The sequence below is a fragment of the Terrapene carolina genome, unplaced genomic scaffold (assembly GCF_002925995.2).
Source record: "Terrapene carolina triunguis isolate 2854851 unplaced genomic scaffold, T_m_triunguis-2.0 Scaffold66, whole genome shotgun sequence".
Taxonomy (NCBI): Eukaryota; Metazoa; Chordata; order Testudines; family Emydidae; genus Terrapene; species Terrapene triunguis.
This window is the reverse complement of record NW_020664417.1, coordinates 15,082,734-15,109,941: the sequence shown is the minus strand read 5'-3', so window position 1 is coordinate 15,109,941 and position 27,208 is coordinate 15,082,734. Positions and strand designations below refer to the sequence as shown.

Below are 27,208 nucleotides of genomic sequence, written 5' to 3'. Positions count from 1 at the left end.
GAAGGTGGTTGAATCTATTTTCTTGCTGTACGTGTTTTATTCTGAAGACTAGCAGAAAGTGTGTTTAACTGATATTTCACCTTTGCATAAAATCAGTGTTACTGTTTCAGAGTTAATGATTTTTCATTTTTAACAAATCATTGTGCTTTTGAGATTCTCAGTTATTCTGAAAGGTGGAGTTCAAATAGCACTGTCTCTGAATTGTTATATGTAGCAAATTGCTGAAGTCATTAACTAAATCATTTCAGTCACTAACCTTTAAAAGTAGAGAAAATAAACCATATGACTTACATAAGTGTAGGGAGTTCACTTAGAAAAAGTGAATCATGCTTCGTGAAAGAAGAGCACTTACAGTTGCAATCTAAATATAAATGCTAAAATGTGCATTTCTGGGTTTTTACCTTGTGAATATTGTACATTGAAAATAATTTCTTCTTATAAGTCTTGTTTGAAATTCCACTTGGTTTTGGAAAAGTTGCTTCAGGAGCTACTGCAACTCACGTTTACACATCTGCATGCAAGCTTGAAGTCATTCCTAGAGCACTAGTGTGCTTCTCCAGTCCTGTCTGCTCTGCAAGATGCACACTGGGTTCATTGCCCTATAGTATTTGGGCCATAAAACATGTAGCTGATAAATACTATTATGGTAGATTGTTAGTTTTATGCCTTGAGGTTGGATAATAAACTGCAATTCCATTCTTACAAATGATCTCTTATCAATAGGATACTGAACCTCTGCAGACGAAGGTAGTGCCCCACTGCTCGTGTGTCAATTCAAAATACTTCATTATCATGACAAGTTAATCAAAGTGCTGATGAGGCAGAAATACTTAGAATTTCTCAAAGGTATATGTGATATACCAAGCATCTTCCTAGGATGGGACTTGAAAGTATGTTCAGGATTCAGTTTCCTGCCACTACTTGGTCATTGTCCATTCTGTATTTGTTGTTGTTACTGATTCCATGTGTGAGCTAATGATTCTGTGGTCATTTAGTTTACAGCAAAGAAAAAGGAGAGGATTCCAGAACTCTCACCCTGAAACTTCATCGGTCATGCATCTTTATTGCTATTGTACCTTTGTCCCTTTCCCCGTTCAGCCTCTTTTACTAACAAGGAAGGTTGTGGTTTAGGTATTTGACCTCATGGCTTATACTAAGTCTTTGTAAGTACTGTATTTTGAAACAGCCAATGAGAATTATGTCTTTGCATGAGGAAATTGACCAGCATAACTATTCTGGAATAATTCCTCCTGTGGACACTATTCTGGAATAAGTGATTTTATTTTCAAATAATTACTTGGCTCTCTGAGAGTAATTTTCACTGATATGTAATATAGTTAAATGTTCCCACAGTCCAGTTTTTGCTGTTGTAAAACAGATTTTCATCCCATAAGCTTAGTGAGTTATGTCTATTTAAGTATTACGCTATTTCATCCCTTTATATACCAGTCCACCCCTAAAGATATCACATGTTCCCTGAGATGGATGGTGACTCAGAAGTCTTAAACTGATATTTGGTGGTCTGTAATTAAGATGTTTTTGCATTAAATGATAAAACATTTCAAGACCTCTAAATATATATGTAAGAGAATGGTTTCCTCCTATTTAAAGGCTGCTTAGAAAGGGTAAAAATGGGTCTGAGGGTTTTTTGTTTTAAAAAACGCATTTATGATGTAGAGAGAGTGTGAAATGCTTTTTTCATTTAAAAGAGAAAAAAGGAGTAGGGTTATGGTTTCTACTTGATTTTTCTTTACTGAATTAAGTCTTCCCTCCCTTTTGATGATTAAGGGTTTGTCTTTCTTAGAAAAATTACAGTAGGTTAAATGCATCAATTTTTAATTTATCTATTAGACTGGGGTGCAAATGGTTAATATAATACCTAGACCTTATACAGTGCTTTACACAGGATCATTATCCCCATTTTACAGATGGGGAAACTGGGGCAGAGAGGTGAAGTAATTTGCCCAAGATTGCAGAGTAGGGAATAGAACCTAGCTCCAGGGTCCTAGTCCCGCACCTAATCCAGTGGATCACGCTACCTGTAGATGCATGTAACCATTTGAAATCAATTAATCTGTTTAAGTGTGATTTAAACTAGTTAAGTGCATTGATATTATTAAGAGTTTGAACCAATGTAACTAGATTTAAAATCTATCTGGTCACACACCAGTGTATACATCTAAACTAGTCCAGTCTTAAAAGAATTGCAGTGGAAGCACTTGAAGGAGCAAGGATGCTTTGTCTCAGAGAAAACTCAAACAGCTAGAATAAAAACTAAATAGGTGCTAACATCAAGAAATTAATCAGACCGGATTAAAATAATTTCCCCTTTCAGTCAATCAGGTTCTTATTTCCTTTAAACCTCTGTTGGCATACCTACTACACCTCTACCCCAATATAATGCGACCCGATATAACATGAATTCGGATATAACGCGGTAAAGCAGTGCTCTGGGGGGGGGTGGGGCTGTGTACTCCAGCAGATCAAAGCAAGTTCGATTATAATAAGGTTTCACCTATAACACGGTAAGATTTTTTGGCTCCCGAGGACAGTGTTATAGCGGGGTAGAGGTGTATTTTTGCAGTCAGCCACCAGGCCTTTTATGAAATTGTCAGACAAAACCTGAATTTCTGTAGGAGGAACAAACCTTTTTGGGGGTATGGAAAGGGCTTTAAGTTTGCTTGATTAATCACAGAGCAACAAAGGGTACAGAACTATTTTGTTTCCTTTGCAGGTCATAGTTAAGGACCTGATCCTGTGGCCCTTATTTGTGTGAGAAGCTCTATTGCCTTAAATGAAGACTACTCAAGCCTACTGAAAATTCCAGCAACTCCTTTGTGATTATCCAGCTCATCGCTGTTTCTTTCAATCAGATACAGGCATAGAAACCAGCAGCTGTTACCCTGTTCCTAACATACCTCTGAACCTGCCAAGACCCAAACTTAGGACACAATGTGTGACAAAGACTTGCAATATAAAACTTATGCATGAAATTTAAAATGCTATGGGATTCTTTACTTTACTAAAATAACCTTTATTTTTATGTATATTTTCCACAAAGAGAGAGGACACCAAATTTGTGTGAAATGTAGAAAAATGGGACTAAAATGAGTGATATCACTCAAAATGAGGGACATTGGGGAAAGATGATTCTCCAGTGAAAAATCTTCAAATGAACTTCCATTTTGGGCCATTTGCAAGGGCTGCTGGATCAACCCCTAAAATTGACCATCAATGTCTTTCAGCATTCACAGAAGCCTGACCTAGCAGGGATTAATCTTGTATGCATTTTGGAGCATAGATCTAGATCATATTCTATTCCTTTTAATTACAGGTTGGTGTTTATGAGGCAGCATTGGTCCCTACACTAAAGTGATAGAAATAAATTTGACTTCTGCTGAAGGTGTGGAGTTCTCAAACATAATAAAAGTTTGACTATGCGGGTTGAGAATTGGTAGTATGGGGCCCAGCTTGAAGTTCTGCTGTGACAATATTTAGCTCAAGGATAGCCAATCTGTACAGACAGATGCTTTTGAATGGACCATGAAATCTTTTTATTTATTTGTTATTTTTCTGAGTCTGAACCTTGACTATACCTTGACCAAGAAATTTAGGCCTTGACAAAAAATAATTGATTACCTTTGATTTAGCTGATGGAACATAGTACTGCTCATGCTACTGTGGCCTAAATAGCAATCATAGGGTGGGAAACTTTCAAACAGTATGTTTTGTTTCTCTAGCACTAACTGCAGCAGAGGATTAAAATAAAATGAGATACAAAACTGGAAAGACAGCAAAACCCTTCTTCACGATAAGAGAACCTATGGTCTTCAAGAATCTTGCATTCCTGGCTTTTAAATCAGCTAGACCCGACTAGCAAAATCCTTCATCGCAAACGTGAGAGATCCCTTGTGTGCCGAAGGATTTGTGTGTGCGCATTACTCAGATTACAACTTTTTTTTTAACCTCTCCTTTAATCACCCCAGCCCTTTAGTTATGTAAATGACTCCCAATGGGAGAGCTCCCAATTCCTCGGGGACTGGTAGGTCTGCACAGTCCGTGGCTCGTGACTCAGCCTTCTTGGGGTCATTTCACGGACAGCAGAGGGGAGGGAAAGGACCTGAGGTCCGAGTCAGGAGGAAGGGATGCTGGGCCCTGGTTGGAGAGGTGCGGCCTGGCCCCGGGAGGAGGAGAGTGGGCCGGGTCTGCCTTCTCTCTCCCCTCCCACCTGCTCCCTCCCACTCACGCGGAATCGCTGCCTCCTTCCCTCGCTTGATCCCGCAGCTCCGCTCGGCAGCCGGGTGAGCTCTGCCCAGTCGCCCCGTGCAGCCGCCGCAGCGCAGCCAACATGTACGTCTGCAGGGCTGCCTGGCAGGCGCTAGCCGCTCGCTTGGCCAGCGTGTCCTCCACTGCCACCCTGCTCAGAAAGCATGGTAAGAGCGACAGGCAGCCGGGGAGCCGAGCGCGTGGGGACGGGGCACGGACGGGCTGAGCTGCAGGGCAGGCGGGGGTAGAGGTCAGACAGCAGCGATTCATGGTCACGGCTCCGTTAGGTCACCTGCAGCCCCCGGCTGGGCGAGGAGGTGGAATCGCGCTGGTGAAGGGCGCCCCGCGCGTGCCTGTTGTTGAAATGCCCTGGGAGAGGAGACGTGAAGGTCACAGGTGGGGAATGGAGCCCAGCCCAGCCGTGGGTCAGTTACAGCTCAGCCTGGCCATCCCCCTGCCAGGTCCTGCAGAGGAGGAATGCCAGGCAGAGGCAGGAACGAAACAACCGGCTCCAGGCCTGGAAGCTGCTCCTTTGACATATCTAGGTGTCGCCCGTCTCTCTCTGTACCGTTGCTATTTGCCTGACCAAGAGGTGTCGTTCAAGCTTGAGCTACCGGATCCCTCTGCGCTGATTTTTATTTCTGTGTCGTGCTGAACACTGGGGGTGGGCTATTTTTTGCTGAAGAAGAAAGGGGGGGGCACGAGTCTATAAAAATGCCAACTGAGCATTGTGAGCGTGTTGTGCAATTGAAGCCAGACGTCCTCAGTCTGCGCCCTACAGGGATCCTGCATGTAACCAGCTGACACAAATACAGGAGATCGCAAACAAGGTCCAACGATTTTGTGAATAATTTGGAGCTCTGAATGTGGCTGGGTTAGAATAACGAACGAGAACGGAATTTTCATGCGGTTCAGCACCAAAAGCTGCTGCCTCCAGTCACGGTTGATCCATTTCATTTGTTGTTCCTGAAAATTTAAACGCATTGCAATAAGCTGTGTGTTTATCTGAGTGTATGTACTTACTCTGTTAGGTTATAGTTGGGCCTTGTAACCTTATCTTTCCCCCATATATGTTTCTAAAGTCCATGTAATGTTATCTTAGAAGAACAAAACTTTTTAATTTTTTAAAGGTAATGATTAATACACTGCAGCAACCGCTGCAATGGTGCTTCATCAATATTTATGCAAAGTAAGAATATCCATCAGATTCCTGCACCAAGAGAAGAGTCAGAATAGCATGTGATGAGACAAATGCTGCTAGACATAATCTGGCACATGATGGTAATAGTTTATTACAGAATGAGGCTATTGAGTCTTCTTACAGCCACTGGTGTGTATACAGCTGCAGAAACGACTGGACAATATACATATATTTTAAATTGCAATATATCCTATGAATATATGATTAAATTGCTGCGGGCTGGAGTCCGTTTTGCCTCCCTAAATACCCTAGTTACAACTCTGATGACAGAACTGCTTTATATTTAATGAAAGATCGTTCAGGAACATAACACTTAGTATACATTATTAATTTGGGGTGCAGTTACAGAGTGCAGTTAAAATCTTCATTAGGTCACAGTAGTATGTATGTTTTTTTCTAAGCTCTATTTGACATTTAAACTGATGTGCAATAGAATTCCTTGGCATTGCCTATTGGATCTACATCTGGGTGAGCATCAAACCACCAGAATCAGACAAAAACAAACCCAGCCAACAACACTACTGTGCCCCAAAACAAAATAAATTTCAACCACTACTGATAACGTGGTGTAATACCCCACCCTTTCTTAACCCTTCCCAAATGCCTGAGAGACAGGGCCTCGTGGGATGTCCCAGACCAGGACTCCTTGGAGTGACCTCCAAGTTTGAGCTATTGGGACCAGGAATATGTAAATCTAAAGACAAGGACTCCTCCCAGAGAATGCCCAGCCAGTAATCCTTCCTCTTTAAAGTGACAGGGCTAAGTGCCTCTGTTGATCATAACTATGGCAGAATCACACAGGGACAGAGTCATTCTCACACATAGGTATATCCCATTTAGGGCTTTATAGATTAAATTAATAGACAGCCAGTGCACATTATGGACCACACATGTAATGTTCTCATGGTGAGATACTCCACTTAGCAAGTGCGGAGCTACATTTAGTTAAATAAGTACTTGCTTAATTTTCTTTGTTTTTGCCAGCTGACTTTGTTTCAAGTTTCTACAGATTCATCACTCTGCATCTCAGGTTAGATGATATTTTCTGTTATTTTATTAGCACTTTATTTTAACGTTATTTTAATGTTTTATACAGCACCTCTTCGCCAGATGTCATCTGGCAGCGTCCCTGGCTCTTCTGGGGAGAACCTGATTTACTATCTGTTTGCTGGTGTGGCGTGCACTGCTGGTGGATATTATGTAAGTGCCTCATGTTTTAGGAGTATATGAAAGACGCAGTTAACATCAGTGGCATGTGGGGGAGATGTAGCATGATCACGTAATCAAGCATGGACTTAAAATATGGAAACACTGCTCCTTGGTGACTCAAGCTCCTCTTCTCTTCCCATACTAGGGAAATGAGATGATGGGTTCTGGATAATTACATTTCAAGTTGGCGGAGGGAAGGGACGGAAATCCCTTATCCCAAAGTAAAGCTGAATTTCAATGTTGGAGATTCTTGAGGTGGGAATTTCACACCAAATGTTGCTGTTCTACATTGGCAGTGAGATAATGTAAAAGAGGTGTACAGAAATAGAGAGACCAAGCTTTTTCCTCTTTCTGTGTTCTTGGCTAATAAGAAAACAGGTATAAAGATTACAGGCATGTCTGAACAAACCATGCTTGGGCCCAGTTCAAGACCCGTTCTCCTTTGAATAGATTGCTCCTTGCGAACATATTTTTTGAAGCACAGATGTCAGACTATAATACTCCCATCTTCTAAATACTTCAGTTCTGTGAATGTGTAGCATTTTCATGATGGAGTGATGCATTTTTTATTCCCCCTTTTCCAAAGTCAGTCTCCTCCCTCCCCCTAGGTCTTTCACACTTTTTTTCTTCCACTTCATCTTGCTAAATCCTTCATTTCTCAGTTTCTTCCGCCACTAATTGCTGCCTCCAAAAATAACACCTTCTAGTGGGTGAATGGAATCTATCACTCAATGAGTATTCAAAAATATACTCATTTTATTATTTTCATTAAGCTTAATTTTCTACTTCAAGCATTTGGTTTGTAACGATTTCTACTGCTGATTGACAAGTATTTTTTATTAAATGAAGACTATTGGGTCAATTTTGACCCCCACATTTAGGGTTTATAAAGCATAAAGATTAACAGAAATATTTCCTTGTTTTTAAATATTCACCTCCAATTCCTAAACAATGCAGTATTGTGTGAATGTGAGGCTGACTAGTTTGTTTCCACTTTGCAAGAGGAGAGAGAGGCAAAATTTAAAACTAAAAGTTTGTATGATTAAAATTTAAAGTAGATTTAATTTTTTTGTTAACAATCTAAGGTGGCCTTTCAACATAGGGAAGAACACTTGGTTAACATAGGATTTTTTTTTAACTCTTTATTAGTAGAACTGTGGAAATAAGTGCAGGTATGTAATTTTATTTTCAGGCCTACAGAACAATCACGTCAGACAAAAAGAGGTACAACGAACGTATTCATGCTATTCAGCAGAGTAATACAGCTGAGTGGAAACCAAAACCCTGGCCACCCCAGTGTAAGTTGTGGTGTTTTTGTTTTGTTTTAGTTTTTACCACGTTTCTTTCAGCACACAAGAATTCTACAAGAAATGGAGTTTATTTCTAGACTAGCCAGTCAGACCTTTACCATACTCTGTCTCTTCCACAGTCGGTAGCTTTTTACTTGCTTTATCAGTTTAAATCATTCTGCTGCCATTTAAAGTGCAGAGAAAAAAAACTTAATGAGAAGACACTGAATCCGGTAGGTACCCAATTAGAAGAAATCCATTTGAAAGGAAATGGTTAATAGATGAACCAGTAATAGCAGATTGGGTGATAGAACTTGATGACTGAAAGCTTAATTAAACTTGACTAAATGAATAACGCTGTCAAAACCAGTTCTGTCCTTTTGTTTGTTTGTGAAGCGAAATTATATCTTTGTCCTGGTCAACAGTTTGGCTCCAGGCCATGCATTAGTGAACACAATTGCTGTACAGTCCAATCTCAGCAGGCTGGGGAGAGGGACATTTGTTTAAGTTTTCAAAATACTGTGTATAAAACCCATTTCTTCCTCTTGCCTTCCCGCCTCCCAAGCATTAGTTTAACGTTAAGATTAACTGACATAATTTAAATTTACTGCCAATTAAATGAACTAGAGGATTACAGAGCTCTGTTAGGTTGAGCAGAGACATCATTAGCTCAAATACTCATGATGGAATCTTCTTGTTCTTTAACATTATTATTGTACAGAAGTTTACAGTCTTTTTTAAATTAATCAGTTAGTCTAATATAGATGGAAAACTATGTTTTTTCCCTGGTGTGTACTTTGCCCATATTTATATGTGCTGTTTCAGATATTGGTCTATTTGTACGTGCCAGAGTTCACACAATGTGTATGGCAACCTAACACTACTAACATAAAAAAAAACAAAGATGGTGGGGAAGGAAATTAGGCTAAAAGTGACCTGAGGGTTTTAAATGCATTAAATGTAGTTTCATTATGAAAAGTAACTGTAAAATGGCATTGTAGGGATCCATATATATATTGCTTCAATTGCCAAATCAAATGGGCTCAGTTCACAAATCAAGAGATGGCACTTAGCTGGTATACGTGATTTTTATGGCTAAAGTTTGCTAAATACGACTGAATACATACAGGGAGCAGATTTCTGGAATAAGAAAGCATCATCTTTAAAGTCCCATTTCAGAACAGAGGCATACTTGAAACTGATTGCTTCTGTAAAGGTTGATTCCCCTCTTAAATTGTACTGGATTGCTATTACTTTTGCGAGGGAAAGTTATATCATACTTCCTTCACTAGTTCTAAAGTTTAAGATTAAAGGATTTTAACACTCCTCTTATAAATGATAAAATATGTATATTTCTTTCCTATTCTTAAACAGCTGGAAATTGTAAGTTTTTAAATTTCCTCTTTAGGTGTTAGGACTTGTTAGTTTAAATACAAAAAGCAAACAAACACTGACTGGCTCTTCCCAAAATGTAAGTCTTTATTTGATAAATGTGTGAGAATTTAAAATACTTCTGTGATGAGACCAAAAAAGATGTTGCCTTTTCCTGACACTTGCCTATGCAGTACAATATTGGGATGGTCTTAGAGTAATCCTATCCTGAAGAGCCTGATATTTGTAGGGAGGGGTAGACAAGTCTACCAGTGGCAAGTAGAACTTCATAAGGTAGTTAATTGGATTCTTTCTCTGAGATTTGATCTTACAAGGTGCTGAGGTTTGTGGCCCTAATCCAGCAGAGCATGCGTGTGCTTAATTTTCAGCTTGAGTGTGATCCCACTGAAGTGAATGGGCCCACTTGCATGCTTAAAGTTAAGCATGTATTTATGTGTTTTGTTGGATTGGGGTCAGAGTACTTTATACCATGTAGGATCAAGCCTTTATTTTGTAACGATCTTCAAGATCCTTTCCCACAGCTTTATATCTGTACTGTATAATACCTAATATCTTTCATCTCCTGGATGTATTTCATAGATTCATAGATTCTAGGACTGGAAGGGACCTCGAGAGGTCATCGAGTCCAGTCCCCTGCCCGCATGATCTTTCACAAAGATCTGATGAAGCAGTAAAGCGACCATCAATGGAGGATGCTCAGATACCTTCTTTTCTATTTTTTGTCAGTTCACCACTATCGACAGCCTTCCAGCGCTCTTCTTTAATGACCGTGCCTGTTAATAAATTAACTTACACTCTGAAACCTCTCTCCAACCTCCTTCCCAGGATCAGACTCCTGACTCTGAATGTCAGCCTTGGGGGTTTTCACTTTTAATTCAACTTTTGAATAGCTGTAACCTCAATTTATAATACAAATCCACCATTGAATCAGCTCTCGCATTTCTACCCTTTCTGTAGCTTTTAAAATTCTTCCTCCCCTTCTGTCCTCCCCCCCCAACCCTCCCCAAATTCTCCTCCCACATCCCCTAAACTGGCTTCTGTTCCCTTCTATCTTAGAATCCCCTAGATTAACATTTTCCATTTTCTCAAAAGCACAAATGTCTTTGCTCCCTCTTATTTTTTTCTTCTATGTGTAGTCCTAATTCTGTATTTAGCATTGTCTCATCATAGAGTAGTGCTACATGGCTTCCCCTCCCTACCTCCACAGAATCAATGCCCACAACTTCTCCACTCCCATCTCCTTTGAGTGCAGTTAGTCATCATACTTATTTTTCACAGTGTTTGTTGTGGAAATAACTAATTAGAGAACTGGTGAACCTGCCACTCAGAAGAACATAAAATTTAATCCTTTAAAGCTAGATGATGCTACAGGTAGTGACTTATTTGAGAAATTTCTGATTTTTTTGGGGATGTTGAGGAACAGTACTAAACAGCGGACAGAGATAAGCATATCCCAGTATACACTCTTAGCATGATACAAATAATAGTTATATTTACTTACTATTATTAATGTAACACAGAGGAGGCAACCATGTGGCTAGAAGGACTGGAATTTACAACCAGGGAATAGATGGTTAGGTTAGAGGGAGAATTTCCTTCACTTTCTACCAGTCATTTGTCTTTCCTTTCCTTAAAGTAACCAATGTCATTTTCCCTGTTAAATGTTTTTTCCACAAAATACTTAATTCTCAGAAGGCACACAGCCCTCCCAAAAATAATTTATACAAAAGAACTATAGCATACAGCAAATAGAAGTGATCAAAAAAGGAAGAAATATCAAATGCTTTTTTCAAGTTCATTTTTAATTTGGTTATTTGAAAACTTCAGAAATTGCAACCAGCTCTAATAACAAACCTTTTAAACTCCTATCAATCTATAAACCAGACTTTAACAAACACAGAATGTAATAGTGGATTTTAAAGTCTCTGGGAGGAGCATGAATAGAAATAGTGGTGGAAAATCTTAGGAAATTATCTTATTGTAAAATGAATGTTTGCCGCAACAGAGTATACTTCATTTTTTATCCTTTGAGTGCATGTATTTGCTTATGTGTCCTCCTTTCTTGTTCTATTGTGTCCCCCTCTTCAAACTTGTTTCTGATCTGCTTTTTAGTGGTAATTTTCTCTTAATTTAACTTTTAATTGTAAAAGCTGATTCAGCCTTTCTAATCATTACTCTACTTTTACACTTTCCAGAATAAAATACAAGGGAAATCTGTCTTTCCAAACCTGAGGATGTAAAATACAAACAAAGGGATAATCCTTCACCATTGCATACCTCGCAGCCTACCTTGGGATGACTTTATGCCTTCTACTGTAAAACTTCACACTTGTGAGACTTAAAAAATACTATCTTTACATTTGCAAGGCCAAACCATATTGAGCTACTGAATATATCCTGTAGAAGGCAACTTTGAGATTTTTAAGGAGCTGGCTGTTTTGAATGAATGCACTTGTATATTTGACTGTCCAATAAAGTGTACTGAATGTTGAGCTTGCCTGATACTCTGGTCTTTGTGTGATAAAGCTTAGTTTGTTGGAAAGATACTAAGGGACACTTAAAGGGACACAGTCAGGTAACTTGATCCTATTTAGTATGAAGGGGTTTTTTTTGTTTTGTTTTTTAACCAATGGAATCCGATTTTGTTTGAGTTTAAACCCAAACAATGCAGCCCTGTGCTAGTGCATGAGAACCAGGGAGTGAAACTGACTGGTCAGTTTCATCACTCCCCCCCCATCTATTCGCATTCTCCTAAGTGAGTGAAATGCAAAAAGTAAGTAAATGGCATATGGCCCTCCCTTTTAATCCAAAGTACTAACATTTTTAAAAACAGGATTATTTTTTTAGCCTGACAATATCTCTTTAAGCTTTTTTATTTTCTCTCTCTGCCTGCCTGCCTGCAACTGTTATACGACTCTTTCCAGTTCCGTTCTTCACCTGGTGAATTTGGTGTGAGGGTTAACTAACAATGAACACGTGGCGCACTGTTTCATTTTGCCAACTTGTGTGATGTTTGTGTGATTTTTATGTGTGTGTGTGTGTGTGTGTGTGTGTGTGTGTGTGTGTGTTCTTTGCATGCCCTCTTGCCTTGGACTGTATTCATTTTAATTTTTTTTTTTTTTTAATCCCACTTGAGTCTGAACTAGTTCATTCTCATGAGACAACACGGGGTTTCACTGCTGCTGAACAATTTTATACACAGAGATGCAGGCAAACCTCAAACAGAGAGAGCTCAGATTTGCAAACAAGAAAATGATCAGTCGTAAGTGGCTGCATGCATCTCCAGTGTCTCTGGATGATCAACTATGGTTTAGTGTTTACAAACTGTTTCTCTATTTTATACACCTAGTTTTTTAATAAGTGTCTTCTGTTTTTTTTGTTTCTGTCCCATATAGAGAGAGAGTGGGCTTTACTTTCCTTAATTATTTATGAATGCCATTACTCTTGAACTGCAACTCTGACATGGTGCTAAACTGCATAAGAGCTTCTAAGCAGGACAGTTAATGTGTTATATTCCATGTTTAGATAACTTCACCAGTGGGTACAGCTGGAATGTGGACTCTGATCCTACTCCCAAAGAAGTCAATATCTGTTTTGCTATTGAGTCCTTCAATGAGATCCAGTTTGGACCCATAAATCTTACATCCCTCTGGCATGGTTTCTGACACACTTTGTGTGTGCGCACTCATTCTATTATTTTCTTTGTTGTCAACCACTTGCTTTAAGCCATATTTTCCTTTCCATTATAGTGACATGGTAGTAAAGCTAAGCTAATGATTGAGAATATGGCTTAATGACATTTTAAACATTATCTGATGCGGGGACTTTGAGTTCCTTGACTTTTATATGGAAAATCTCAACCACAAAATGAACAAATTTTTTTCATTGTAAGTTTAAATAAGATGGTGAAAGCAATTGGTGAACTTGTTTTCCTGTTGCATGCATACACTTTACACTTGCTTTATTGTATTAACTAAATCCTTAAAAGGTGATGAACTGGAGACAGCGGAAGTCACTGAAGCAAGCGAGCAGGCCACAGAGGCACCTACAGAAGAGGCTGAAGCACTAACTGCTGATGAATCTACAGAACAGAATGAGAGGTCTATGGTATCCACAGAAGCTGAAGTGGAAAAAGAATCATCAGTTGCAGATGCATCCTCTGCTGTGGAAGAAGCACAGCATGAAGCCACTGCTAGTTTGGAGGCTGCCCAAGTGCAAGGTTAATTCATTATTATCTTTTTTAAAACAAAAGCAAAGAAAAAAATCTTTTACTACAGGGAGTTCTACACTGTTTGCAACAAATAGTGCACTATTCCTAGTGGAATTAACCTGCAGTGAAAACTAATTCCATCATCCGTTTGACAAATCACGAGCTTTAAGTTAATTGTACTCTCAAGAAGTGTACTACAGTAATCTTTTTTCCTAAAAGCATAGCATCTCTGGCACCAAAGTTGGCGCTTAAGACCATGAGAATGAATGGTCCTTCTATATTCCATGTCTCTTCCACATGTTTTTAAAGTAACACTGGCAAATAGCGTGACAGGAATATACGTGTTAGTGCCCCCTCATAAGGAATTTTTACAGATCCAGACTAACATGGCTATCCCTCTGATACTTAACTGGCAGTTTGATGATCATATTTTACAGTGCAGTAAAAAAAAAAAATCAGAATTAGGTATTTAATACGGCTTTGCTGCAGATGGCAAAAAAGGGTTTGTTGGAGGCTGTTTGTCTAGTTATGTCTCAAGTCTTCTGAAGCTTTTCCCTGTTTGGGACATAGTAGTTTTTCACTTAACATGTTTTTTTTCTTTATCATAAAAGCAGTATAAAAGCAAACCTACAAGTACATTGTTGAAATGCAATTTTTTAAAAATGAGACTTTATTTAAAGACTACACAAATAATCTAAATTGATTTTAGCAACATAAATCTTGTGACTGGGCTGGAAATATAGAGCATCCATTCATCCTGTTCTTCCAGAAAGGAACAGCTAATATCAGTAGGGAGACATAAAGGAATCATGATTTCATGGTGGATAGGAAAGTAACATCCACTTAAATCCAAGGTCTTTTGGAAAAAACAGACATATGCACTTGATCTGCTGTGCAGTGTCTCAGTTCCTGTCTCGAAGGGAAGAATTTTTTTTTAAAGTCTTTAGTGTGAATGTAACGTGGAAGAAAAATACATCGATACAGCTTTCAATATGATTTGAATGTAGTCTAGGAATTTCTTGGGTGGATAGGAGACGTGAGTATTAATGTACTGATCCTGGAACTTACCTTGTACTGTGAGTATGCATGATACCTCTTCAGCCAAACGAGCTAGCATCAGCCTAATGGAATACATTAAAGCAGATTTTAGAGGTTTTTTTAAAAATGACTGCCATGTTGTCAATTGTCAGTTGTGGTGATTTGAAATGGACTTTTAGTAATGACTATGAAAAACCCTCCATAAATTAGGTGTATTGGCTAAGTCTTGCATTCACAATACTGAAGTGACTAGTATAACACCAGAGCTACCTTCAGCCTTGCTATAAGCAGACAACTTCATTTGACCTCGTAAGTTGCATCTGCTTACCCACTTTGGCTCATAGAGCATTTTTTACTGGCAAACAATGCTGAATTTGTGTGTCAACTGCCTATTACTAAATAAACCAGGGAGGTACATTTTGCACAGGATTTCAAATTGCAGACTTCTATACAATCTCTGGATCTGCTTGGATTTTTCTTTCATGTTTAAAAAGAGTTTCTACAGACAACTGTTTGCAAAGCAATCAGTTATGAAGTATATGTATAGAGTAATAAATGTAGTTTAAAACAAAAAAGCAGTCTTCTATTACTCATTCATATTCAATTCAGTGGGGTAGTCAAGCTCTCAAAATAATTGTGTACTGTTAGATATTACCTGTGTCACTGGTGGCTTGTCTTTAAGTTTTTTTTCTCATCTGATGAATATGTCTGCAATGATTTTTACATTCTGCATATGAAGTAGCAAGTTAAGGAAATTATAAAGCAGAATTAAAGAATAGCAGAGAATCTTTCAAAATCTCCATTGCTATACAATCCTAGCAGACAGCTATTCTAATTCCATGGGAAATACAGTCCGACCTGTAATAATGCAGGCAGATTAGAGCTCCAGATGCACAGGGATCAGCAAAATATTTGCACAGCTCTTCTTAGAAGTTGTATAACTTTTTTCTCCCTTTTAGCCAATGCCCTGTCCTGTTGCAGAAAAATTACAGAACTTCTCTTAAGACTCTTCTGCTGTTTCCTTTATCTGGATGCAGTTCATACATTTTCCTGTTTTACCTACCTATGTATAGCTGTAGACATCTTAAATCCTGTGTAATTGCCACTGTACTATAGATGTGGAAGCTAAGATCCAGGTACTTATCTGGGAGGCACTGTTCTCTAGTGAATGTGGCGTGAGATTGGAATTTGATGGTCTAATTGTGGACATAGTAATTTTGGGTTCCTCATGATGTGTTATGAGACCTACTTAAATGTTTAAGTACTATGTAAGTGCAAATTATTATTGAAATTGATCAGAAGTTGATAGTATTCTTGACTTGCAGCCCTATCTTTTTCAAGAGTCTAAAGCGGAACAGTACCAATGACAACCCTGCCTTCCAAATGTTTGATTAAGAGGGACTCTGAGATTTTGTTTAATTTTGAAAAAATGTAATGTTTTTGCAAAGTTTTCAGAACTTGGGGTGTGAAATTGCATGAACCAATCAAACAAAGAAACAACAACAAAAAGCCTTTCACCATTTTCAGCCAGCTCTCTGCTAAACTCTAATTACAGAATATTACATAGCAGAAGGTTTAGCTCACCACCATGTACTTACACTCCCCATGAATAGTGTCATGTTCTCATAGAAGGGTATATCTTGTCCAGTGTAGCAACTGCCTGTCCCCTCTTGAATCTGATACATTATGATCTTTACCTTTATTATAATTTGGCACTGAATGCACCTCTAGAGACCAGTTTTACCTGCATACTGTTAGATAATGCCAAACTCCACTGGTCACTATGTAGAGTCTCAGCCAATATAGCTGAACTATATACTGGATCACAAGCATATTCAGTGGTTAAATATTAGTTTCTTCTTTGAGTACATAACTTGAAATTGTATGAAAACTGCAATTCCCTCTTTCCTGGCAGAAAATACAGAAAGCACTAATTCCTTATTTGAAATGATACAAGGAGAAGGTATTCTAACTCATGTTAACAGCTGTCAATTTCAAACAGATCTCTGATCAAGGACTGGATAATGACGTTATTTTTCAAGCAACTTACCTTCCATAAACAGTTTGCATTTTTTAACATTAATTTTTCTTTTGCTTTATGAAACAAGTTCTGGTAACACCATCCTCTGCAGTGTTTAATGTAGCCTCTTTATTTAAAAACAAACAACTTAGATCTTGACAAGCTTTTGCTGAGTCAGATATAGCAATATTTTCCTTTCAGATGTTTAGGTGTCTTCTACTGATAATGAAAAGGCAGACTTACTAAAATACTTGCATTTGTAAAAATTATTTGTAAGAAGTACCCTTTTCAAAGCTTGTGTTTGGTAGCTCGACATGCCTCCTGCATAGTGTTGCAAGTATTTTTTCTAGGAGGTTAAATACAAACAAACTTTCACTACTTACCATGGGATAAATCAAGTTCTTCGGCCATATAATTGGAAATATAAAGAATCCAGCTGGTGAACATCCATCTTTTATTCCAGGGTGTAAAAAGGGATATTTAAGGGGCTAGATTCAACTGATTATGATAATTACTATTTTACCAAGTAAATCAAAGCTAGTTACTAGTCAGAATTCTTTCCACACCCCCAACGTAACCCTTCACTGGTACCTGTGATACATGGAGATTGGACAGCCAGTCTGTATATTTAACAAGATAACTCTTTGAAATATATTGCTTCTAATTTCACATTGCCAAGTGTTGCTTTCTCTGGCCCAGCCCTGCAAACAGTTCTGGTCACAATGAAGAGCTGATTCTGTTTCATTTAAATCAATGAGAGCAGGATGGGGGCCTTAGTTCCACTGAAGTCAAGAGGAATCTTTTGGGGTCTGGGCCTAACGTTTTAAAGATGCCACGATCGCTGCCTCCTTGTTACTCTTCTGAGACTGAAGGTTACTCTGAACTCCAGTTTTCTGCATAGTAATGGCTGATCATAGAAGGTGAGCGATCAAAGTGCCATATTGTTGTGTGAAACTTGTTAGTATCAGTCTATATTACAGTTCATGCATTAGGTGTTCAGAGGCCATTAAATAAGGTCCATTAGTCCTGGGGTATAGATATTAAACAATGCATGAACTGATAGGACTCCATTTGTACTAAGAGTCTCATTATTTATGAGAGCATTTGGACTGCTTTTATGCAATAAATATTTACTTCCACTCTGGTATTAATAGCACAGGAGCAGAAACATGTTTTGTTAACTCAGAACAGACATTAGTTACTATGTATTTTAGGCTTCGACATACCTACTTCCTTCCCATCATTTATCTGTAGATTCAGAGTCAGATAATTAATGTCGGCACAGCTGCTTGTAGGCATACCCGTTTAGCACCACTTTTATTGACAGATAGTAAAAAGCTCTTCCATATATTTAATGTGATGGTATAAAGAAAAATTATCTAGCACTCTTCATCAGTGGATCTCTAAACTTTATTTTTTTAATCAAAATCCTGATTCTTAAATAGATTGAAAATAAACATAAACTGAAAACCACATAAACAGTGTGCTGGGCTTTAGGATAAGTAGCTAACTAAAAATATACACTTGAGTACTTTCACTGTGAAACAAAACTGCAAAAAGTTGATGAATAAAAAGTATTTTTTCTTATACTTTGTTCTTGGCTGCTGTTGCAGACCTACGTAAGAGCTCTTAACCTGACTTCCTGATCTTGCACGGAATTGTAATCCTGTGTTTCAGGCTTCTCAATTTGTTACCATAGAAATGATTGTGATATCTGTAACTAAGTATTGTTAGGACAGCTCTCAATCTGGGATCAAGTGGGAGGACAAGATTAACTATGGGCTATGGGGTAGGAAATGCTTGAGAGCATACTTCTAAAAATTGGCAAAAATGGCAAAGGTAAACTACAAAAGCTAAATGTTTTAATCTGAATTTACCTGTTAAGATTGAGCAGTCTTATGTTCTTCTTGAAAGGTGACTACCCTAAGAGTTTTAAATATCGTATGGGTTGTAGGCTTTGGCATATTTCAAAGTGCTTGAACTGGGTTGGGGAGGCTTATAGGTAGTTATACTATACTCCCTCTTACTTTCATTGACTGAAAATAGGAGGAAAAATTCTAAGAATTGCTTATCATAATTATTTGTACAGCACGCAAAATATTTATGAAAGTATAAATGAAGTAGGTACATCCCTCTTATGTTTCCTTCCAATTTGAGTACAGTTTAATTATAACTTACTGAAATATTGTGCAACACATCTTGTTTATACACTTCTTTCTTGCTGTCTATGTGCTTTGTGCTATTGAGGAATTGTAGAGCTAATGACTGCAGCAGCAAAACCATTTCCCCTGGAACAGGCTTTTTGCAAAATTTATGAGTTCAAAAGCAGTAAATTAGGCCAGTGGTTCTCAACCAGAGGCACGTGTACCCCATGGGGTACACAGAGATATTCCGGGGGTACATTAACTCATCTAGATATTTGCCTAGTTTTACAACAGGCTATATAAAAAGCACTAGGGAAGGCAGTACAAACTAAAATGGCATACAATGGCTTGTTTATACTGCTCTATATACTGTACACTGAAATGTAAGTACAATATTTATATTCCAATTGATTTATATATGGTAAAAACAAGAAAGTAAGCAATTTGTCAGTAACAGTGTGCCGTGACACTTTTGTATGTTTGTCTGATTTTGTAAGCAAGTAGTTTTTAAGTGAGGTGAAACTTGGGGTTAGGCAAGACAAATCAGACTCCTGAAAGGGGTACAGTAGTCTGGAAAAGTTGAGAGCCACTGAATTAGACAGAGAAAGTGATTTAATTTTCAATCTTGCAAACCTTTGTGTACAGACTCTCTTGTCAGTTTGGTGTTTCAAGTACTGTCCTGGCATGAAGAGGTTTAGGGAGGGTGAGTAAAATGGGTTTGGAGAGGATTAGTGTGTGAATGTGCCAGTGTTTTCCATGTTAAATGTTTCTGTACTGATTCCATTCAAAGCAACGGAGCTAGACTGCACTAGGCAGGAGGGTCACTGCTTTTTGTAATAAGGTTCAGCAAAATCTCTTTACACAATGGCCCAAAAAACCTATCTGAGTACAATGTTATCCTTTTGTCTGGTGTGATGTCAACCCCGTGTGCATGTCCACCTTTGTTTTAATGTCGACCCTAATAATGGGAGAAGGATAAACTGGCATTTGAGAACTGCTTGAAGAATGCTAGTTGATGAAACTATTGATGGCTTTTATAGCAATTAAAAAAACCACCTCAGTCTACTCAATAGAATGATGATGTGTCTTCCTAATCAGGTGAGTGTTACCTGGGGGAAAACCCACTTGCCTGCCCTTTGGGATCTCTTCCACATTGGATGTTATGGTGAGAGGCAGAAAGGGCTCTGGACTGGGACTCAGGAGACCTAGGGTCAATTCCTGCTGTCTGACCTTGGGCGAGTTACTTCCCCTCTCTGTGCCTCTCTCTTTCCTCCCACCAAAGGTCTTGTCTAGGCAGATTATGAGCTCTTCAGGACAGGGGCTGGCATTTACTATTTGTACAGTCGCACCAAGATCTCAGTTGAGGCCTCTAGGTGTTACTGTAACACAAATAATAAAGAAAAAGACGACCAAATATTCACCTCTTCAGGGCACTTTTCTGTTTTTAAGCTATTTCTTTTTCAGGTGCCCCCTCTCGTGTCTTGCCACCTTCATACTTCATCTGTGTTACTGCAATACACTGACCACCGCTTACCTATTCCTTTTCTCTCCCTTTCCCTTGTAGTTGAGCCACTGAGTAATAGTGCTTGTAGTATAACCAAGTTCCAAATCCTTGGGGGAGGACTCTAGGGAAAGCTTTTTTAAACAGAGAGCTTGTTAGAATCTGAAGTTATAAGTTGGGTGAATGGTGGCCCAGAACTGAACAGATTCAGAAAAGGATGATATAATCGAAAGTGAGAAGGGTCAGAGAGAAGCAATAAAAATATTAGATGTATGGGGAAAACCATATGTGAGGAAAGATTAAAAAGGCAAAAACTTTCTGGTTTAAAGAAAAGACAATAGGCAGTACCATGATAGTGGTATAAAATCATGACTTGTATAGAGATGGTTGTTTGGGTGCTTCTATTTATCTTTTCTTATAACAAGGGGACAGGCAGTGAAATTAAAAGACAATAATTTAATGTACATGAAATAGCTTTACAAAATGATTTAACATGTGAAACTCATAGCCATGAATCATACTGAGACAAATGGCTTATAATTAATGATAAAATAAATTAAATAGAGATATCCCATCTTCTAGAACTGGAAGGGACCTTGAAAGGTCATCGAGTCCAGCCCCCTGCCTTCACTAGCAGGACCAAGTACTGATTTTGCCCCAGATCCCCAAGTGGCCCCCTCAAGGATTGAACTCACAATCCTGGGTTTAGCAGGCCAATGCTCAAACCATTGAGCTATCCCTCCCCCCAAATGATCATCTGCAGTTACGTTATCTAGGTTAACGAAATTATAAAAGATATAGACCCTCCTTCCAAGACTGAGCCTGGGATAACTGTCCTATTTTAAAGAATAGAAAACAGTTTTATCCTGGATGAACCTAAACTCTGCTAATGTCTACCTTACACTGAACAGTACATGGGCTACATCTAGGGACTATATTGCACTGCAAGTTATTAGTCCTCAAGGTAGTGTTTGGGGAATATTAGTGATGCTACTCTTTGGACAATGTTAAAACCCGTTCTTTTCTGCTCATTTCTAGTGGCTGTTCAAATGCAAGTTAAAATCCCATGATATTTCTTCTAAATAATTGGGGGAACATACTTGGGGCCAACATTTCTCCTTGCAGTAAATGTTATTTTCAAAACTGCATGGGAGCTACTGTAACAAGTGCACATTGGTTTCTCCTTTGGAAACAGTCACCACATTAGTATAATTCAGTGGATTCATTTGTATATCTTGAGTCTGACTGATACTATAGAAAATAAATGTGTCTTGGTGGTAGGGGAAATATGGTATAAAAACTTTTGAAAGATTTCATAAATCCTATTATTTCTTACTGACCATTTTCATATGTACACTATGCAACATTAACTTGATTGTTAGTGCAACGTGAATTTTAGTTAATATTTTTAGATATTAAGTTGTCAGTAATTGATCAGAATAGACCACTGTGGAAAACATTTTATTAAAACAAGAATAGCTAAGATGTGAGTTGGCTCTCATATTTCTATAAAACATAACAAACCTGAATTCCTAACAATGAAAACACTTCCTACTTTTACTAAATTTGTGATCATAATATGATTTTTCACCAATAACATTAAACTACACTTGTCAAATTAATAAAGTATCTCTTACAATGCTGTATCCTTGGGTTTTTAATTGCTCACTTGCTAACTCACAAAATTCATCAGTTTGCCATGGGTCTTCTAGTCATTCATGTGAATTAATGAGGGCTGTGTATGTGTGTAGGAGCTAATGACCTGCCTTAGGGACGAATAACATGCAGGATGTTTGCTTGGAAAACCAATTTAATTGTTACACAGGGATTTAGAAATGCAAACTTTTAGAAATACAAACTCCTTGCTTGTTATTTTTAAATGTACTTCTAAACTGTTGGAGTTACGATCCAGAGATATTTGTCTCTGGGGTGGAGCCTTTTCTCAAGTTTCTGTTCGGAGGGTTTATGGATGAATTATAAAAGAAAAGGCTGGCCTTCTCAGTTATAGGGTGTCATAAACAAATAGTTAAGGGTTAATGCCTCTTTTACCTGTAAAGGGTTAAGAAGTTCACCTAGCCTAGCTGACACCTGACCAAAGAAACCAATGGGGGAACAAAATGTTTCAAAAGGAAGGAGGGAAGCTCCCTTTGTCTAAGTCAGTTTTCAGTTTTAACCGGAGTGGGATAGCTCCAAAAATCAGCCTCTTATCAAGTAGTGAGTATTAGTGAAGGGAATAAATAGGTTTATGTTTATTTTCTTTGTAACTTATCTTGGGCATTAGGGAATAATCAAATTGGGTAATTTTTGTGTAACTAAGTTTTTGCCCGGGGAACATCATCTGTGTTTTAAATCTGTTGTCTGAAAATCAGCTTGTATGCTATCACCCAGAGGGTTTTCTTTTACCTTTCTTTTCTTTAATTAAAAGTCTTATTTTTAAGAACCTAATTAATTTTTCCTTGTGTTAGGATCCAAGGGAATTGGATCTGGACTCACCAGGAATTGGTGGGGGAAAGGAGGGGGAATGGTTAAATTCTCCTTTTGTTAAGATCCAAGGGTTTGGATCGGTGTTCACCAGAAAATTGGTAAAAAAGTCTCTCAAGGCTACCCAGGGAAGGGAGTTAGTACTTGGGAGTGGTGGCAGCAAAACCAGATCTAAGCTGGTAATTCAGTTTAGGGGTTCACATGCAGGTCCCCATATCTGTACTCTAAAGTCCAGAGTGAGGGTAAAACCTATAACATAGGGGCACAAACGGTTAGGAATCCCAAGTCTTCTCCATTCTGGTTTCATTTCCTCAGAACCCCTTGGACATTAATTGAGCATTGTGTTCAGGATGAGTTATGAAATTAGTGTGGTGCCAAAAGGAGGAGACTCCAAGTTTCAACTGTATCCAGCACTGGGAGGTGTTTGGAGCTAGGATTTTTTTTTGGGATCCCTCTACCTAAACTACATCTGGCATATTTTTGGCAAGAATAGTAGGATACTCTGAAAATAATTACTCCAGTGTAGATGCAGCTAGGTCACTAGAAGAATGCTTTCGTCAACCTAGTTATCATCACACGGGGAAGTGGAGTTCCTACAGAGATGGGAAAAACCCCTTCTGTCGCTGGAGTCTGCATCTACACTATGGGGTTAAAGCAGCGTGACTATCTTGCTGTAGCACCCATAGTGTAGACATGACTTTACCCTTTAAAAAAAGAACAAAAGTGTATTCCAAAAAAGTTGATTACCATAATATTTGCAGGCCTTTACAATTCAAAGGGTGCACTAAAGTTTTCTTAATTTTTTTTTTTAATGGATAGGGTGGGAAAACTTTTCCTTTTTTAATGAGCTGTGCAGTAAATTTTATTTATACTAAATTTATATGAAGCTTTCATTCATAAATAGAGACTACTCTGAGGCTTTGCCCCTTTAATATATTCAGCAAACTCATATTTCAGGCCTGAGATTAGACTGATAGATTGTTTTCTATGTTGCACTAGAATGTGATGTTTTTAGCTACAAAGTTCAACAATTGTTAACAAAATATTTTCTTCTGTTCTTTTCATGAGTGTTTATTATGAGAGAATATTTTTCTTTTGCATTGCTCTATGCAGCATGCACTGGATACACTGCAGGTAGATTAAATCATGAAAGACATTGCATTGCACTCCTGCTCTTGTTCACATGCATAGCTCCAGGCAGATTCCAGTTGTATTATGCTGGCCAACCTGTATTATTTTAGCTTCATAAGTTCTGCAAAGACTCTTTGAAGAACTATTTGAACATGACATTTTGCATTAGAAAGAGCAGACTTCTCTTGGCTGAAAAATTAACTGATTAAATGGAAGATGTGGTTCTGAATGAAGTAGTCAGTCTCTTTCATAGAGTTTCCTTTGCTTTTTAAATATTGCTTTATATACCTAAGCAGTGTAAATTCTTACTTTTGAAAAGATTCCTTTCCCGCTCTGTGTCCCTGGTTTATTTCTAGCTTAACATCACTTTTTGAGTTTAACAGTTAAACCTTGCTTCCCCTATTAAGCACGAAGAAAATTTAGGAAGAATTTACAAGTAGTAGCAGGAAGAACTTGTGATTCAGGTACAGGTCGGCATAACTGAAGTATATGAGTTCTATTTCTGAATTATTTGCAGTCTTCTACTTCTGGCTGTTTGTGACTTCCCTCAATCTGCAAAAAAATCTCCCTCTCTTCTCTCAGAGGGGGAAAATGTGTGAATAAACCACAAGTTTTAAGGGGGGGTGGGAGAAGAAAATACATAATATTCATTTTGTGAATATATTTATTCCTCAAACATTACAACAGGCCAAATTGAAAAGCTCACACTCCTGTAAGTAAGATACAAGAACACAATAATCGAGTTAAGTTAGATAGTTAGGCCTACTGCTCTTTTGTATCTGGCCCTAGAAAGCAATACTTTTACCAACTTGTTTGCTTTTTTCAGCATCTAAACTATTACCAAGTTTCAACCAAACCAATCCCAATGTGCTATAAACATGCTGAACTGTTACTGAGCTGGCAGAACTGTTAAATGCTGAGTACTTTTTACAATATGACAATTCTGAATTCAATAGTCCTATTTTTACTTCTATAATTTTCCATCATTTTGATGCAACTAATTGTGACACAACCTCCCCTGCTACCATCTACCATTTTAAATGCTAAGAAGGAAAGGAATCCATTATTAATTCCATAAGACAAAGTATCACCTTTTTTTTTCTTTTTAAATTAAGGTAATGTCTCTAACAGTTCCCAAATCCACCCACTTCCAACAACATCATTGAGAGTTTGTTCCACATGCTTGCCGTGGCCTTCGCTGTATCCATCCCCCTTCCCAGTTACTTAATAGACAATTCTATAACTCACTGTTTTGCAGTAGGTAAAAGTCCCTTGCTGTCCTCACCACTTCCTATTTTTAACCCTGTAGAATAAAGTTTTCATTCTTGGATAGAAATTCCAGCCTGTTTCTAATGTCAGAAAAACTTTCAAGAATATTACAATTCACGTAAGTACTTCAGAGGGACAAGTTAAAAAACTGAAGGGAAAAGTGGGAAAAACCTGAGAGAGAGGATTTTTCACAATCCTGTTCGTGTGTGACCTTAAGCAAGTCAATTCGCCTCTCTGCCTCATGTTCCCATTGGTAAAATGATACAGGTTACTCAGGAATGAAATCTTTGCCAGTTTAAAGTATGTCTGTAACCTGAAGCATGGCTGTAAGGATGTTGTTGATATATGAGAGCTGACAATAATTTCCATATCTCATATTGTACTAATAAATTGAGTAAATGAATCTATTTCCAAACTGCTAGCCCTCGAAACTCAACCTTGAGGTAGTCTGGGTTCTTTCTTTCTCACATGTCATCACCAGTAATAAAGGTTCTGCAGGTCAAATTAGGCCCTCAGTTACACCTCTACCGCCATTCTGTTGAGATCATGGCCTGAGTCCCATTGCTTTCAATAGGACTGCAGTTATGGCTGATTGAAACATTAATTCTATTGGTGCTACATAAGAGTAGAGCAGCCTGTTCTGTCACAGTTTTAACTGTGCTGGTGCTCAATGCTTCTAGGAGTAAAAATGTCTTTAAATTCAGCAGATGTGATTCTTAATATATCCAGGGAGTAGATCTTCAATTGAGAAAGAAGGGGCATTTTTATAAACCCACCTCTCAGGGTGGAAGCAGGCTTTAGATTCATACCATCTTCAGTCCATTGGAAATAAGCTATTGGGAGCATCGCAATTCCCTTCTCCTAAGCATTCAGTCATAATCTGCCATTTCCTTTTGTTCTCATAAGCAATTTCCTCTCCACCACATAACTACATACAGAATTTTGTTTTTATAACAGAAATAGTTTGATATCCTCTGCTTTGACAGCAGTCCCAGGGCACTGATGGCACTTGTTCAGTCACGTTTTATGTTTGCAATCATAGGTTTATAAAATTAGCTTGGAAGGACATACTTCTTCCCAAAATAGTTGTCCTATTATACCAAGAACAGGACAGAAATTAGTCAGCATGGACAATACTACAACAAAAAAATTGTGTCTGTCTTAGTCAACAGTGCCTATAATTGCCTTTAAAAGGTATAGAAAATATCTTCATTAGATGTCAGCAGTGTGATATGTAAGCAACTAGCTTAGTTTAGGAGTTTAGTTAAATTGTGAAATACTGTAGAGAAACAGAGTAGATATCCCTTAAAAAAGTTTGAGCACTCTAACTTGTGTGTTTTAAAAGCCACTGGAACCCTGCCAGACTGAGCAGCCGCGTGTAGAAGTAGGTAGGCCTTGTTTGTCGTTAGTAAACAGATACTTGGACCCCACTGAGCCCTGTGGTTCCTTCAGATTACATTCTGTTCTTTAAAGCACACAAGTCAATTGGGGATGAGGACAAGCTCCTAGTCCAGGAATACAGTGAAACAAAGTGTGACTACAGGGGCCTAATAAGTAATGAAACTGAGATGGAAACTGCAGCTGCTGGGACTATGAGTTAATTGCTCACTCTGAGAACAATTGAAATATCTGGCTGTTTGGGGGAAACAGATTTCTTTGATAGCTCAGTGGAGGACTGGCCCAACTATACTGATAGCTAATGAAATACCTGATGGGAAAACAGGTGGCAATTCTATGGAGTGTAATGGAGGGCTAAAATTTTACGATCTACTGTGTAAGCTAACAGGTCCTGTTAAACTCAAGGACAAAACATTTGCTGAGATTGTGGAAACTCCATCAAATCACCCAACCCCAAAGCCACTGGTGATTGCAGAGTGTTTCTGCTTTTATAAACTGATTCAAGAAGAAAATGAAACAATTTCTGAATCTGAGGCTGGATTAAGGAAACTAACAAAGCACTGTCAGTTTGGAAAGACTGTAAATAATGAATTAAGGGAGCTGTTAGTACTGTATGTGATGTTCAAAATGAAGAAATCCAAAAACACTAGTTGACCAAG

General features: G+C 38.2%; 1 protein-coding gene across 1 annotated transcript in view; it reads left to right on the top strand.

Moving 5' to 3' along the window:
- The first annotated feature begins 4,012 nt into the window (after positions 1-4,012).
- The window catches only part of MGARP (mitochondria localized glutamic acid rich protein), a 41,969-nt gene continuing 18,773 nt past the window's right edge, over positions 4,013-27,208 (top strand). Inside the window, 4 exon segments of the mRNA XM_026647832.2 lie at positions 4,013-4,433; positions 6,564-6,667; positions 7,869-7,974; positions 13,346-13,576. Coding sequence (XP_026503617.1) covers positions 4,013-4,433; positions 6,564-6,667; positions 7,869-7,974; positions 13,346-13,576 — 862 coding nt within the window.